We start from the raw sequence: 16,596 nt of genomic DNA, 5'->3' as shown, positions 1-16,596 counted from the left end.
CTGCCATAAAGCAGCTCTGGCACATTCTTGGGGAAACAGAGAGAAACAGCAAAGCAACCTTGTTGTGAAAATAAATTATCTGGACTCTTAAAAATGTTTGCATAGCTTTGGCTTTGGAGAGGAAGGGGGGCAGTGCACACCACTGCAAGCTGGGTGACTTCATCCCTCCAGCCTTCAGAGTGGAGGGCGCCTGACCTACCATCCGGATCCTCCGTGAGATCCACGGCTGAACTCCAGGAGAAGCGTTCGGTGGCCGCCTGCTCCAGTTCCGTCAAGCCAGGCGGGAGGGTCTCCAGCTCATACGCACCCCGTTTCTTCCAGTATAGAAACATGTTGCAGGACGGAAGCCCCGGAGAGTTTCGGAACAAGCTCCCCTCTATGGCTCAGCGGCCCGGAGGGGGTTCTCTTTCTTAGGGGCCTGCTTTGGTGGCCACCACATTGCCCAGCCCAAGTGCCATCTGCAACTCGAAGAGTAACTGGCTCCACTTCAACCTTAAGGAGCAGGTTCTGGCGGACGCGCGGACAAGTGGCGCATTCATCCTGGGGAACAGGAGGTTTCTGGGACAGCAAAGCCCTCCGAAGAAACGGGCTGATATGCTATGGGCCAGGCCAGACAAAGGACCTTTCTTCAGCCTCCTACAGACATTTTACAAATTTCACTTTCCATCGTTTATGAAAGAGATCTCAGCCAGGGATACAAGACATATTTATGATGGGCTTTAAAAAAAATAGAAAATAGATCTAGTTGAAGAGCTAGCAAATGAGGCTGCTCAGCAGTTCTGCCCGACAGTAAGATTTCAAAAGCTGGGAGTCATGACGTCAGGAAAGAGAAGAGGGCATGAATGGCTGTCACCTCAGCTGGAGGCAGGCAGGCATGTTTCAGAGAGAGAGAGGAGGGTGGTGTGACAGGCAGAGGCCCTGGGGCCACGAGGGACACACTCACACATCTTCTTCCACTCTCGTCATACTTGTTCAAACAGGGCTGGCAGGTTTTCAAAAGGCAAAAACCTGAAATACCTGTTTGCTAGAAGAGAGCCATTGTGGTGCAGTGGATGAGGACATAAGAACAAGCCCTGCTGGATCAGGCCACCGTCCAGCATCCTGCCTCACGCATCTGGTGCATCTGGGAAGCCGCAGGGCGGGGGGAGGACAAACGCCCCTTCCCGTTGGTGTTCCTGAGCATGGTGCCTCTGATCCTGATGGAAATATAGACAGCGATCCAGCAAGGCAATAGTGCTGTCCTCAGACTCTGCAGGACCAGTCACTCTCTCTCTCAGCGTAATACCCCCAGGGGGTCTCGAACCAGAGTCTCCCCAGACATGCTTGGAATACAGCCACAAGGGACTTCAGCAGGCTCCTTGAAAGGAACTGGTTTAAGTAAGCGATAAATTAAGGAATGTCCGGAGAAACAGATACACTGAAAACAGCTAATGTGCTTTGCTTGAGGAACTTAGTCGTAGCTGAAGCGAAATGGACCCGCTGGGTTCAAACTGACAGGTTTGCTTGGGGGATTTTGCAGCGGAGGTGAAATTGACCAGAAGACATGCAACTCCAGTTAACCAGTTTTGCAGGTTTCGGGGAGGGAAATGACAGTGTCTCAGAGGAAGGACAGCAGCAACTGCTTAAGTGTGGATGCCCAAGAGTGACTCCAGCAAGGAGGTTTCACGGTAGTTTACTAAAGCTCCCCCCCCCCACAAAAAAAACTCCTCTGTGTCTGGAAGTACCGGAAAATGTTGCTTTGGGTGTTGAGTGTGCAGCAATCCTATCATTTCAAATGAAGCATACTTTTAAACACAAGTTGGCGGGCGTGGGGTGGTGGGGTGTGTGTGTTGTTTTTTAATCCAGTTATGGTCAGTTTACTAGCACACCCATGCTTCAGAAGCCCAAGCAGGAGAGGTCATTGCAGAACAAATGAACGGTCCGTGGAACCAAGCCGCCCCCAGTCTGGAAAGGAGGAAATAGCATGCCAGGCCCTGGTGATGCTTAGCAAGAGGAGGCGGCAGCAGGACGTGACGCCTGCACAAGAGAATGTTCCTAATTCCGCCTGTGAAATGTAGAAAGGGATGGGAGGATGGAGTTATGGGCGGCGGGGGGGGAGGCCCCAGATGCTCCCCTTTTGCTCCCCTGAAGGCTCAGCAGTTGTGGGCAGAGGCCGCAAGGGAAAGGGGCCGGTCAGTCTGGCAATGGAAGCAGCAGACCCCGCCGTGAGCGCCTGGGTCAACACTTCTGCTCTCCACTCACAGCAGCTCACACACCTGCTTGAGATTCAGAGGTGGCGGGTTTGGGTTCCTTCCCTCCTTCCATGACGACTGGCAAGCCTCCCAGCTTGCTTTGGCTCACATGGTGGAAGACTGGGGGTTTTAAAAAACCTAAATCTGAGGCATGGAAGGAAAGGTTTGGTCAGGAGACCGCTTTCTGGGAAGGGGAAACTGTCATCAGCATGAGAACGAGAGCGTCACGCCAGCCCCCCTCCGCGGGTTCAGGGTTCACTGTCTAAGTGAGCATCATCCATGCTTTACTGCAGGGGTCTCAGACTTGGGTCCCCAGATGTTGCTGGACTACAATTTCCATCATCCTCAGCCACCATGGCCAAGGGGTATGATGATGGGGATTGTAGTCCAACAGCATCTGGGGGCCCAGGTCTGAGAACCCCTGGTGTAATGTAAAACACATGCACACATGCACACATGCGCATGCGCATGCGCGCACCCCATGACAAGAAAGTCCTGATGTGGAAGCATTTCCTCAACGGCGCTTCTGCCAAGTTTTCCTACCATCCATCAGAGCTGCTGCTTCCCTCCCTCTCCTGCCACCGCTTTTCCTGCACTGCACGCCTCTTGTGGTCATGAGTCACACAGGCACCACACGGGGAAGGGGGAGTGGATTGAGGGCCCTTTGAAGCTTCCCTCTGATCAACCCTGCAAGGCTGAGGTTCCAGCCAGCACAGCAGCATCGGGGAAGGGCAGGAAGCCCCGCCTTTCATTCCCTGAAATGCGGCCTCTCTCTTTTCCACAGACACCTTCACTCAGCAGCCCCCTGGCTATTGGGCTTCGGCAGTCTGGCTGGCTGGCTGGCAGCTCCCGGGATCCCTCCCTCCCTCCCGGCCACTTCCCCACCCCTTCCCAGACCTGCCATTCTATGGGGAAGAACTGGCTCCCTGCCCCCCAGACCTCTCCAGCTTGATCCCCATCCAGCCCCTTTTTTCCATGCTCTGACTCAGCTGCCAAAGAGCCCTGGCAAGGAAACCTGTCTTTGCAGGCGCTTGGGGGTTGGCTTGGCTTTCTCCTGCCACATAACTTAGGGAGAGCGGGATCCGGCCAAAGTGGGCCCACCTAGCCCGACATCCTGCAGCCAACGATGGCCAGCCACAGGCCTCCAGGAAGCCCAGAAGTCAGGCATGAAGGCAACAGCGACACCCCTGCAGTTTGTGCCCAACTCCAGTTAATCCAAAGATATACTGCCCCTGAACCTGAAGGTTCCATTAGCTCTCGTGACTATTAGCTGCTGACAGGCCTCTCCTCCTCTTCTGTGAATCTATCTGATATCCTTTGAAAGTTGTCTAAACCAGGGGCCACTATCACACCTTTTGGCAACCAATTCCCTCCACTATTTCTGTGTTATATGAAGAAGAAACACTTCCTTTTGTCCATTCCAATCCATTTTACTTCATGCCCTTGCAATTCTAGTATTCTGGAAGTGCTTGTTGTTCATAAAAAGTTAAAAACCCTGCACCAAAACAAGCTGAATTTTGCGATTTGCATGTAACATGCATAGTTGCATATGCCTGCTTCCTTGTGCATAATTTAGTCCTCTAACGCAGGGGTGCTCAGACGTGGGTCTTCAGGTGGTCACTTGCCCATTGTGGCTGGGATGATGGCTGCCCTCCCGTTAATGAACGGGAGAATTAGAGCACTAAGCTAAACACTGAAGCCTCCCCGCTAATGGAAAGGTCTGTCCAGCTCTCCCTCCCTCCAGATTCTCTTACATATCCTCAAGCCTTTCTTCACCACTATCATGGCGAGAAACTCGATTCCTGATAAGGATGTGTGGATCAATTTGTGGCTAGAGAGATTCGACTGGATGATTGGAGTGATCGTACTTCAAATAGAATCACCCTTGAGGATGCTTATCAGATTTGAGTTCGAATCAACCTCGACTTGAGCTTGAACTGATTCAGCAGTTCGAGCCTCCATTTTGTCCCCAGCAATCTCCATTTTATTCCCTCCAATCATCACTGCCAAGGTGGAATTTTAGGAATTTTTATGTGTGGACTCTCCGTTGTGAAATAACTTCATAGGGATTCCCTATGAAGAAGTCATTTCAAAACCAAGAATCTGTAACACCAAATTGAATCGACCCAGATTTGAGGGAAGCAGGCTGATTTGATTCAAACTTGATCCGAAATCTCAAAATCAATTCGTGCACATCGCTAATTCCTGAGCCCTCCCTTCCATGAAAGTCCAGCTATTTTCAGTGCTAAATTCTGCACCCAGCACTGTGTCGACACTTGGACGGCTGACCACCAGAATCCCAGGAACTTTGCCTTTAGCTTCTGGGGGCCTTGGGGCCACCAACATTATCCAACTGCAGTTAATGGGCACAAGAAGGGAGCTTCCCTGAACACTGCCACTTTCATTGGGCCCCATGGTTTGCTTCTTTGCCTCACCCATCCTTGCAAAGACTTTAAAGTTTAAGCCCACCGACCTTTCCTTCCTCAGAGAACGCTTACACACTACACTCACCCAGCTACGACACGAGAACAAGAGGAGGGAAAGGAAGGAGCTTTCCCTGGCCTGGTGGTCCCCAGCTGCCAAAAAGACAAGTCTCCATTCAGTTTAAAGTGGCACTTGCCTCTTTGGCAGCAGGAAATGCTGTAATGAAAACAAAGCCTTGGTTGGTTGCAGGCAGAGTCCTCCGCCAGGAAGACACCTAACGGCTCTGGAATGCCAGCGTGTATTCTGGAAACCATCTGCTTTCTTGACCTCCCACTGGGAGGTGGGAAACCAGGACAGACAACTGGGAACGGCCAAGTTCCTCTCTTGCCTCTGTGGACATAATTGGTCTTTTTCCCCTTGCAGGACTCAAAAAGGTCACCAGAAACAGGATGCACTTCAAAGTCACTGTCTCTCCCTGGCCATCGTGGGGGAGTCTGTTCCGAAAGGTCTTCTTCCCGCAGACAAGAAGAGAGGTCTCTGCTCACCAAAGATCCCCTTCCTCGCTTCCTGCCTGTGACAGGAGCAATCCTGCAGGATCAGGCCCAAGGTCTGCCTAGCCCAGCATCCTGTTTCCCACAGTGGCCCATGAGATGCCTTTGAGAAGCCCACCAGCAGCTGATGAAGGCCTGCCTGCCCCTTCTCCTTCGGCTGTTCCCCTGCAACTGGCATTCGGAAGTATCCTGCCCTGAACCGGAGCTAACCTATAGCCATCCCTGCTAGCAGCCATTACTACTAGACCTCCACTTGTCTAAGCCCCTTTTCAATCCATCTGAGTCGGTGGTCACATCCAGTGGTGGAGCATTCCGTAGATGGATTATGCGCTGTGTGGAAAAAGCACTTCCTTTTGTCAGTCCTAAATTTCCAGTGGCAACCACTTTCATGGGATGCACCCTGGTTCTAGAGCTGTGAGAGAGGGAGGAAAACTCCCTATCCACTCTTTTCACCCCAGGCATAATTTTATAAACTCACTTTGCTCCCCTGCAACTGGGGTTCAGAGGTATACTATCCCTGAAGATGCAGGCTCCATCTATTCTTATTTAAAAATATATACATACCACTTTTCAACACAAAATGTTGTCAGAGCAGGCAGGGTTTAAAATATATATATATAGCAAGCAGAATGACAAACACTGGCTGAGAAAGAGCTCTGGAGGGCTCGTGTGGATGCTCCAGAGACTGAGCCACGCGCATGTGATGTCACACACAAAAGGGGCGTGGCCTGGTCTCCAGAGGGCCCATGCCAGCCCTCCAGAGCTCTTTGGCTGGGTGCATTTCTTTCCCTCACTCTCGCTCCAGCGAGGGAGAGAATGGGAAATAAACACACCCAGCCAGCGTTGGCTGGGATTGAACTCCAGAGAGCTCTCATGGCCCGGTTCTTTGAATCCGTCCGCTTGACAGTAGCTCCGCCCCTGCGCATCTCCAAACTCTAGTCGCACATCATGTTCAACACCCGTACAGTCATTCAGACAATGGGTTCAATGCACATAGAGCAGTACACTTCCGTTCAGGTTCCCTTTTCAAGTGAACACACAGATACACCCATTCCCATGTTCCACACAATGCACCTGCCATCTGTGCCCAGCCTATGCACACGCAGTTCCTCTCTGGCCCCAGGTTCACTTTTCAAGTGAATGCACATGTAGTCATTCACACAAACATGGGTGCAGACCCTGGTAGGCAGGCACAACATGTCTGAAAAAGGCTAATGTCTGTGTGCAAATCTCATTTTTTTAAAAAAAAGCATTTATAATCAAATGCTTTACAAATGTCTAATTATTGATCAGGCAGCATGGCCCGAGGCAAAGGAGAAGACATCAGAGCTTCTATACCTCTCGCAGGCATGTACAAGGAGGAACGCAAGGAGGCACACAGCACGCTTTGCATGCCAAACCCTGCAGGCAGAGTGTGGAAAGGGGTTGGAGCAAAGCCAGGCTTCCCATCAGGCCTGTGTGCTTCTTTGGCCAAAGTTGCCTGGAGGGCTGTCCTTAGAGACCCCTGGCTGGGTGCCTTCCTGGGGCAAATCAGCCAGGGCGGTGGCCCCTAACGGGTTAAAAGAGCAGGGTAATGCTCTTAATGGGGATTGAAAGAGCAGGGTCAGGGGCGGTCGCCCTGTTTGCCCTGCCCTAAGGACAGCCCTGGTTCCCTGTTGGCTTGTGAAAGATGAGCCCTGGAGCCTTCTTCCTTGGCCAGAGGCAGGAGTTTCAGGCTTGGAGGAGGAGGAGGAGCAGGAGCAGGAGCAGCAGCAGCAGCAGCAGCCGCCGCCGCCACCGCCACCGCCTGCTCCAGACCTGACAAAAGCCCCAGGATCTGAGTGCACACCAGCCACAGCAGCTCCTGAGGCTGGATCCTGGCCTGGCAGCCACAGACGTGGGGGTTCCCTACTCGTTGGGCCCTAGACAACATCCTCCCGCACCCCCTGGCACTAAAAAAGTGAATTCTGGGAAGACCAGGGTGGCGGCTTTGGGCAGCATTGAAGACTGGGAAAGAGTTCGACCAGCCAGCCTTCCGTTTCCTCCCCGCCTTCAGCACCTGAGACGGGAGGAGAATTGGTCTTGCGGTAGCAAGCATGCACTGTCCCCTTTGCTAAGCAGGGCCCACCTGGGTTTGCATTTGAATGAGAGACTCCATGTGTGAGTACTGTGAGATATTTCCCTTTGGGATGGGGCTACTCTGGGAAGAGCACCGGCCTGCTTGCATGCAGAAGTTCCAAGATTCCCTCCCTGGCAGCCGCATCTGCAGGCAGGGCCAAGAGAGACTCCTGCCTGCAGCCTTGGAGGAGCCGCGGCCAGTCTGGGCAGACAATACTGAGAGAGACGGTCTGACTCGGCAGCAGGCAGCTTCCTATGTCCGTGTCGTGTGGCAGGCCCTTCAGCACAGCCCCAGTTCCCAGCAGCTTCCTTGCCTCTCAGCTGTCCACCTGCTGCAATCCCCTTCCAGCCGCACGGTTCCAGCGCAGTCGTTTGGACTCCGTGAGGCGTCTCGCAGGCGGCCCACTAAGCCCTGCTCTGCACGCCTTCCTCCTTGCAGAGGGAGCAGCAAATCCCCCCCTCCTCTCCCCCCCCCCCCTTTACTCCGGGATCTCTGGGAGGAGAACGGCCTGGCAGCTGAGAGCACCAGACGCAGCTCGCCTGTTGGAACCCAACCCCTGGCTGCAGCCGTCGCGGTTTTTACGGCACCTCGGCCTGGACAGACGGAAATTCTGACGGGGCGGCGGCAGCGGCGTTCTTCATCAAGTGGGGAGGGAGGGTTGGAAAAAACAACAGAGAGCACAGCTGGCATGAAAGGCAGGCAGTTAACAAGCCAGCGCTGGAGGCGGCGGCGGCGGGGGGGGGGGAGCGTTCCCAGGATGGAGGAACCTACACAGCAGCCAAGAGATCAACTGTGCCAGTGGTTCTCAATCATGGGTTCCTGGAGGGTGTTGGACTACAGTGCCCATCACCCCCTGCCAAAGGCCACTGTAGGTGGGGATGATGGGAGTTGTAGTCCAACCACGTCTGGGGACCCGTGGCTGAGAACCCCTGAGCTAAGCCCACCCAAAGGATGCCAAGCTCTGTTCCCATCTCCAGAGTCATCGAGCCAGCGCAGAATCCTACATTTTTGCTGCCTCCCTGCACCCGGCCACATTCTTTTCCTCACCTAACCGGATCGTTCATGGGAGTCTTGAGTTAAATGGGCTGATGATCAGGCCGAGGCAGACCAAGAGGAGCTCTGAGGGACTCGTGGGATTCAGTGCCACAAGGAAGGTATGGCAGATGGACTCCAACCTGAAGTCCTATATGGCTATAGCTCCAGATCGAGAGCCATCACGCCTGCATTTGGGCTTTCTTGCCCCTCCTGCACTCGGCCGGTCCAGTTTGACAGCATCTGAGCAATCTCAGCACCAAAAGGCTGCCTTCCCTGCGGAGTCAGAGTGAACGGTCTGCCCGGGCCAACCTCTGGCTTCGTGCAGTGCCCAGCCCTACACCTTTGGGAAGCCCACCAAGAAGGGCATGAAAAGCCTTCCCTTATTATTATTATTTGCCTCCAGCATTTGGTATTCAGGGGTCGGTTGCCTCTGCACTATCCTGGCTACCATCAGTGGAGGGAGAAGTCCACCATGGCATGATCTAGCCTTCATGGCGGGTTACAGGGCTGAAGGGAAGCAGTGGCCACGTCCTCCGGAGGAGACAGCTGAGCCGAGGGCAGAAGAAGCCAGTCTGAAATGTCCAGAGTGCTGATGGGGACTGGGGGGACCTGGCTGTGTGGTTCCTCCATGCCTAGGGGCAGTCTACCTACCACTTCCTAGGGAACATAGGGAGCTGCCATATACTGAGTCAGACCCCTGGTCCATCTAGCTCAGTATGGTCTCTTCACAGACTGGCAGCAGCTTCTCCAAAGTTGCAGGCAGGAGTCTCTCTCAGCCCTATCTTGGAGGGAACTTGGGACCTAGATGCTCTTCCCAGAGCAGCTCCATCCCCTAAGAGGGGAATCTCTTCCAGTGCTCACACTTCTAGTCTCCCATTCAAATGCAAACCAGAATGGACCCTGATTAGCTAAGGGGACAAGTCATGCTTGCGACCACAAGACCAGCTCTCTTCCCAAACCTCCACTTTGGTCTGATCCAGCAAGACAGTTGCATGGTCTTATAAAGCAGGGGCCCCCAGATGTTGTTGGACTACAATGGGAGCATCATCCACAGTCAAAGGGATGATGGGAGTTGTAGTCCAACAACATCTGGGGACTCCTGCCTGGTTTATAAGAACATGTGTGCCTGTCTTGCTGGATCAGAGCAAAGCAGGCCCATCTTCTAGCATCCTGCTTCCCACAGGGACTCAGCCGGTGCCTCCAAGAAGCGGTAGACTGCCCCTAGGCATGGAGGAGCCACACAGCCAGGTCCCCCCAGTCCCAATCAGCCCTCTGGACACTTCAGCCTGGCTTCTCCTGCCCTCAGCTGCGCTCAGCGGTCTCCTCCAGAGGACACGTTGCTTCCCCTCAGCCCTTTTCCCACCTTGAGGGCAAGGCAGGGCAGAAAGCCAGCTGTGTGAAACAGGGAGGCGGCAGCTGGCAAGAGGCGCCCGCCTGCAGGCACAGCTGTGGACTCGCGTGAGAAGCTGCACCGCAAGGCGCTCCAGGCCTTTTTTAACCGATTAGAGCATGAAAGGAGAGGCGAATGTTTCTGGACGCCAGGCCGAGCCCCAGGGGGCCTTTTTTATTTCCTACCCAGGACACACGGCGTGGCCGTCTCCTACTGAGTCAGGCCCTTGCCCCATCCAGGTCCATGCTGCCTACTCTGCCTGCTCTGGCTGGAAGTGGCTCCCCGGGGCCTTTCCTGGACCTACTGCTGGGCAATTACTAATTTTTAACCGGAGATCCTGGTGGAGGAATAGAACCCAGGACCTCCCACATGCAGAGCAGCAGCCTTGCCACAGAGTTGCAGTAGCCCTTTTGCAAATTGAGCTCTGGAAGGAAACTGCTCCCGACTGAGGCTGCCCCTCCTCAAGGGGAGGAGAGCTGGTCTTGTGGTCGCAAGCATGACTTGTCCCCTTTGCTAAGCTAGGTCTGCCCTGGTTTGCATTTGGAGGGGAGACTACATGTGTGAGCACTGTAAGGTATTCCCCTCAGGGATGGAGCCGGTCTGGGAAGAGCATCTAGGTTCCGAGTTCCCTCCCAAGCAGAATCTCCAAGGCAGGGCTGAGAGAGACTCTTGCTTGCAAGACTCTTGGAGAAGCTGCTGCCAGTCTGTGCTGACAATACTGAACTAGATGGACCAAGGGTCTGACTCGGTAGAAGGCAGCTCCCTATGTCCCTCACGGCAACATAGCCTCGTCTCCAGCCCATCTCAAACGCCACATCCCGCAGGACCCTGTGCTCAGACTCGAGGAGACCTCCACAATGAAGGAGCTGCCAGATCTTGTGGCAGCCCCAATGAGGCCCCAGGAACATGGCACAGCCTAGAGGCCACCCTCCCTAGATGACACCCCAGCTGAGGAGGGCTCAATACCAATGCCTTGTCTGGACCCCCGCCGGGCTCCTCAAGAGCAGCGGCAACGAGCCCTTTCCAAATCCAGGTCCAGCAACACCTTTCTTAATTCGTGGGATGAGAAGTTTTCATAGAATATCATAGCCGGGAGGGACCTTGGGAGGTCCTCTAGTCCAGCCCTCTCCCTGCTCAGTACAGGAATCTGCAACAGCATCCCTCCAGTCTGTTTGAAAACACCCACAAGAGAGTCCACCCCTGCATGAGGCAGAATGTTCCGCTGTCTAGAAGCTCTTATATTCCTCCTCCTGTCTAGTCAGAATCTGCTGCCTTGCCATTTAAACCCACGGGTTCTACACTGGTCTCCTTCGGATCTTTGAAGACGGCTCTTCTCCCTCCCCTGGGTCTTCCCTTCTCCAGGCTAAGCATCCCCAGTTCCGTCAACGGTTCCTCATTGGACTTGGCTTCCAGACCCACTCCCCATCTCGGCTGCCCTGCTCTGAAATCTTCCCAGTTTATCAGCGTCCTTTTAAAAATGTGGTGCCCAGAAGGGGACACACAGCCTTCCACGTGAGGTCCGGCCAGCACAGGACAGAATGGGGCCATTACTTCTTCTTGCTACCAGCTGGGGGCAGACCTGTGCACGCCCAATACCAAATGACCCAAAATGCTTGGAACATAGGGGGCTGCCATATACTGAGTCCAACCATTGCTCCATCTAGCTCAGTATTGTCTTCACAGACTAGCAGCGGCTTCTCCAAGGTTGCAGGCAGGAATCTCTCACAGCCCTGCCTTGGAGATGCTGCCTGGGAGGGAAGTTGAAACCTTCTGCTCTTCCCAGAGCGGCTTCATCCCCTGAGGGGAATCTCTTCCAGTGCTCACACCTCTAGTCTCCCTTTCATATGCAACCAGGGCAGACCCTGCTTAGCTAAGGGGACAAGTCATGCTTGCGACCACAAAAGCAGCTCTCCTCCTCTCTGGTACAAGAGAACGGTCCTGATCCTGGCAAATTAGGTCCGTGCAGGCCTCATGCACTGTAGCGGGACGACGCTAGAGTATCATCTGGGTGCTCTGCCCCTGGCCCTGATGTGTCAGGGGGCCTGAGCAAAGGCGGGAGGGATAAGATGGAAACAACTCTCAAAAACAGGACTTGGGGGCCGTTCCATTCCTGGGAGGCATGATGGAAACCAGCCCCACCTCCCTCAAATAGGAAAAAACACCACCAGGAACTGAGTGGGCAGAGCACCAGACGACACTCACCAGCTGGATAATTTATCAGCGTCTCTGCAACTTGCATTTCGGGGGGGGGGGGGGGCGGACATGTCTGCAGGCCTTGCCAAAGAGGTAGCCAGGGCTTTAAATCTCGAGCCCCTCCTACTTCCGGCCCAGCAGGACTAAAATATCACAAGCCACATACTTTTGTGCATCCCAGAAGGGTGCGTGTGTCCGCGGGCATGTGAGGGATTTGGCTCTGCTTCTCTCCCCCTCCCACCCCAACACCGCCTTGCGTGCCATGATTCAGCAAGACAAGGGAGAGCTGCAATATATATGTGGTACAGAATGGCTGCATCCTTGGCGTCGGGTGGGGGGGTGTCCCCGAGGGGCTAATGTCCTGCTCAGCAATTCATTTGGGGGCCTGGGGGGGGGGGCAGCAACAAGCCAGACACAGCCACGAAGGGCTGCTTAACTTCTCTTCCCCAGAATGAGCTGCTCACTCCCATTTGCCTGTGTGCACAACGCAGCATAATAACACAGAAAGCTGCCTAACACCCCCGGGGCAGACCCTTGGTCCATCTTGCTCAATAATGACTGACTGGCAGCAGCTCTCCGAGGTTTCAGGCAGGGGTCCTAGCCTTTTCCTGGAGATGCTGCCAGGGAGTGAGCCTGGGACCTTCTGCATGCAAAGTAGATGCTCTCCAACCCCACCACCTAAGGGGAACTGTTTAAATCTGCTCTCACACATAGTCTCCCATCCAAATGTAAACCAAGAGGGACCCTGCTTAGCAAAGGGGGCAATTCATGCTTGCTGCCCCGAGAGGCGCTCTACCCCCCATCAAGGGCTTTGCTGTCCCCATGGCGACACCCACTTCCCAGGACGTGTGTTGTCCCAGTCCCACAACTTGGAACGCCCAGGAGTGGGTCAGAGACTGGGGGGGCGTCCAAGGAGAAGTTAAGTCTCTGCTGCTGTTTCACCACCGAGAGAAGGAAGCCTTTGCCGGCTTGCATGGAATAAAGCAGCCAAGGTAAGTACGAGGGTAGATCCTTGGACATCTGGGGCCATGCTGGAGGCTGGCTGGGCGGGGTCCAGGCTGGGAGCCCTTGGAGGCTTCGTCCTGGACTCCATGCTGCAAGGAAGGAAACACCGTGCCAAGGGCTTCTGGGGGCAGAAGGGGGTGGCCAAGGGAGGTAAGCAATAGGGCCCACTCAAGGGGGTGCCCCAGTCTCAGGGATGTGGCCTCCAAGGAGTCTCAGGGGGTTGGATGGGAAGACCTCCTGACTCCCAAAGTCTAGGATCCTGGGGTCAAATCCTAAAGAGAGATGGGAAGGCCCCCCTGCTGCCTGTGGCCCCCCAGGCTGGTCCGCTTGCACCCGTGAATCCCAGCCCAGCAAAAAGATCTTTCAGGGGATCCCTGGAATCAAGCATCATGGGGCTGGCTTCACACATCCCAGTTCCTCCCAGGACGCTGCAGCAGCAGCAGCAGCCGCAGCCTAAAGTGAGACGTGTGCGTGTCTGAAGGGGACATCTCAGAGCGGGAGAGAGCTTCCCCACAGACGCAAGGCTTTTCGAGAGGGCACGCATCTGCCAGCCAGCCAGCCAGCTTCTGGACTCCCCTGCTCACTGGCCGAGAACACGACGATGCTTCAAAAACATCTGGCCTGGCCCTGCATGGAGCAGGCAGGACTGGGCCGCCTAATGAGCCAAGGGCTTGCTCATACGGGGTGGGTGGGTGAAAGAGGCACCCTTGCGCCTCTCTGGCCCTGGTGCGCATGCTCTTTTCACACAGGCTGTGGTGCTGAGCCCCTGGGCGATGCCACCTCTCTCGCCCCTTTCCGTCTCTCCTCAGGAGCCACCTTCTCAGTGAAGCCTTGGGCCCATAGCCCCAAGACCCCACTTTAACTCTGCTTCCGTACATGCCACTGAAACAAAATGTGTAACCCCCCCCCCACTCCATTTATTCCTCCAGCTGCTGACCCGCCCACCCATTCTGTGTCAAACTGCTGTGGGGCAGTGACCTGTCCTCTCGTACGTTTTTAAGCACCAGGCACATTATGGCACTAAAGCGGGGGGGGGGAGAACACCCCCCAAAACAACCCGGTCTTAAATCAAGCACCTGCCTACTTCAGATTTAGAGCGAGGAACTGCAAAAAGCCAACCAGCCCCTGGGTGAAAATGCCAACTTGTACAGAACTGCCCTTTCCCCCACCAGCAAGAAAAGAGGTAGAACCGGGGTCTGGGCTGGGTGGTGGTTGGGCCTGGGGGTGATGGGAGTAGCAGTCCAACATCTGGGGACTCACATAGGAATATAGGCAGCTGCCATCTACTGAGTCAGACCCTTGGTCCCTCTAGCTCAGTATTGTCGTCACAGACTGGCAGTGGCTCCTCCAAGGTTGCAGGCAGGAATCTCTCTCTCAGCCCTATCCTGGAGATGCTGCCAGGGAGGGAACTTGGGACCTTCTGCTCTTCCCAGAGTGGCGGCTCCATCTCCTGAGGGGAAGGTCTTGCAGTGCTGCTCACACTTCTAGTCTCCCATTCAAATGTAACCAGGGCAGACCCTGATTAGCTAAGGGGTCAAGTCATGCTGGCTACCACCAGACCAGCTCTTCTCTCCGATTGGGAATGCCTCTGCACTACCCTGGTTTACCATGGGGACCCAGGTTCAAATCCCTGCCCAGCCGTGAAGCTCCCTGCAGTCACCTTAGGCCAGTCATCATCTCCCTTGCCTACCTCATAAGGTTGTTGTGAGGACAGCATGGAACAGCTCCATGTCTCCCACTGCAAGTTCCTTTGGGGAAAGGTGGAATAGAAACAGCAAAGGGCCAAGACGAGATGCTCACTGGGGCACCAGCTTTGATGCCACCAGAACACCACACGCCAGAACTGAGAAACTGCAGCAAGAAGCCCTCTGCTCTCTCTCTCTTGCAGGAAGAGTGCTTGGCCGTGCTCGGACCTTGGTCACATTCGCTCCGTGTCAAGCCACACCAACTAGCCAAGGCTTCAAACGGCTGCTGGGTGGCACAGCTGCCAAGGTCTGAACATCAGCGAAGGAGCTCACCTGTGCCTCACCTGTGAAAGTTGGCGGCAGACCCTGCCCTGCTGTTGCCCGCCCCCCCCCCCCCGGCCATGGGCTTTGAGTGGCATACTCCTCTGTGCACCTGGAAGGCCCATTCTAGAGCAAGGGCCCCCAGAGGTTGCTGCTGGACTACAACTCCCACCACCCAAGGGCCACGGTGGCAGCGGGTGCTGGGACTTGTAGTCCAGCCCCTGGGGACCCAGGGTGGGGCCCCTACACCAGCCAATACAGACTGGACATTATTGACACCCCGCCCGCCCCCCCCCCCCGCAGTCCTGCGACAGGGCCCGCCGTACTTACTTGTCCCTAAGCGCAAGTGGAGCCAGCTGCGAGGGGGCGACCCGGACTTGGTCAGGACCGAGTTCATCGCCGTGCCTGTGTCGTGCCGAAGCCCCCGAGAGAGCGGGGCGGGGCGGGGCGGGGCGGGGCGGCGAGCAGAGGGGGCAGTGGGGGGGGTCCCATCAAGGGACGGAGAAACCCACCCCGAGGGAGGCCGGGCCGAGCCGCCGGAGGGACTCGGGCACCCCGCTTGAGAACGTGCCGCCGCCGCCGCCGCTGCTGCTGCTGCGCCGGAGCCCCGTCCCAAAGCCGCCCTTAACTTGGCCTTCGTCTCCCTCCGCCCTGCCGGCGGCACAATGAAAGCCAGGGTCTGCCGGGCCGCCGGCCACGCATTTCCCTCCCGCTGCTGCCGAGCCTCCCCTGGGCGTCGCGGAGCTGAGCACCGGCTTCTCGGGGCTGTGCGTTCCGTGCGCCGTCCCCGTCTGGAGCGCGGCTGCTTCTCCATTAGCTCCGGCCCGCCGGGCGGGGCCGCCCCCTTTCCTGGCAGCCGGCCACCGGCGTCCCCCCAGACGAAGCCTCCGCCATTCCTCGCCGGCGCGCTGGCCACCAGCTCCACGGGCGGGCCTCTGCAGCCGCCCGGCCACTCGCCTTGTGTCTTTCCTGCCAGCCTGCGCGGCTAGGCAGGCGCAGCAGCCGCCGCCGCCGGTGAAGCGGAGCCCCTTCTCAGCACGACTCCGGCGCCCGGCCACTGAGCATCACCGAGGCCACAGGCCTGGTTGCCACAGCAACCGGCCCCTCCTCGGAGCATCTGCGCGCCCCTGCCCGCTTCTCCGTCCGCCCCCCCCCCCCCGCTTCCAGACCCCGGGCTTCCCCCAGCCTCCCCGCTGCCTTCTGCAAGCACAGCACAGCCTCTCTCCCGTCTCGGAAATGGGTGCCCCACCACCACCACCACCACACACCGAAGCCGCCCCTTGTCCACGTTTCCTTACAAAGCCTTGGATACGGGCAGCAAAGACAAGCTGAGGCCCCCTCAGACGCTGACATGTCACGTGCGAGTCCAACCCCCCCCCCCCCCCCGCCACCACCGCGCTGCACAGATGGCCTCCATATTTATTTTAGCCACTGTTCAGGGTGGATTGTCAGCCAGCCCTTCCCTGCGGCTGCTGCCAGGCTCCGCCATATGGGGAGAATTAAGCACAGATTAAGCTGGAGTTTTAACTCTTTCGAGGGCCAGTGCACAAGCCGGCAGGCCCCAGTTCCCACTCTCGGCTGGCGCCCCCAACACCCCCCACCCCACCCCAATTAAGGCCAGATTTTCAGTCCAAGTTGCTCTCATAGGAACTGCGACACACTG

The 16,596-nt window shown here is 56.1% G+C and overlaps 1 protein-coding gene across 2 annotated transcripts in view; it reads right to left on the bottom strand.

Annotated features, from left to right (window-relative positions):
* The window catches only part of PLEKHG5 (pleckstrin homology and RhoGEF domain containing G5), a 108,511-nt gene extending 92,390 nt beyond the window's left edge, over positions 1 to 16,121 (bottom strand). The window contains exon 1 of one of the 2 annotated variants that reach the window (XM_053281169.1): positions 15,264 to 16,121. In XM_053281169.1, coding sequence (XP_053137144.1) covers positions 15,264 to 15,747 — 484 coding nt within the window. In that variant the 5' untranslated portion in view covers positions 15,748 to 16,121. The remainder of the gene's footprint in view (positions 1 to 15,263) is intronic. The other variant, XM_053281170.1, reaches the window with a different exon arrangement.
* Between the last annotated feature and the right edge of the window lie 475 nt (positions 16,122 to 16,596).

Source organism: Hemicordylus capensis, chromosome 16 (assembly GCF_027244095.1).
Source record: "Hemicordylus capensis ecotype Gifberg chromosome 16, rHemCap1.1.pri, whole genome shotgun sequence".
Classification (NCBI taxonomy): Eukaryota; Metazoa; Chordata; class Lepidosauria; order Squamata; family Cordylidae; genus Hemicordylus; species Hemicordylus capensis.
The sequence above is the reverse complement of the archived record's forward strand: the minus strand, read 5'-3'. Positions and strand labels throughout refer to the sequence as shown.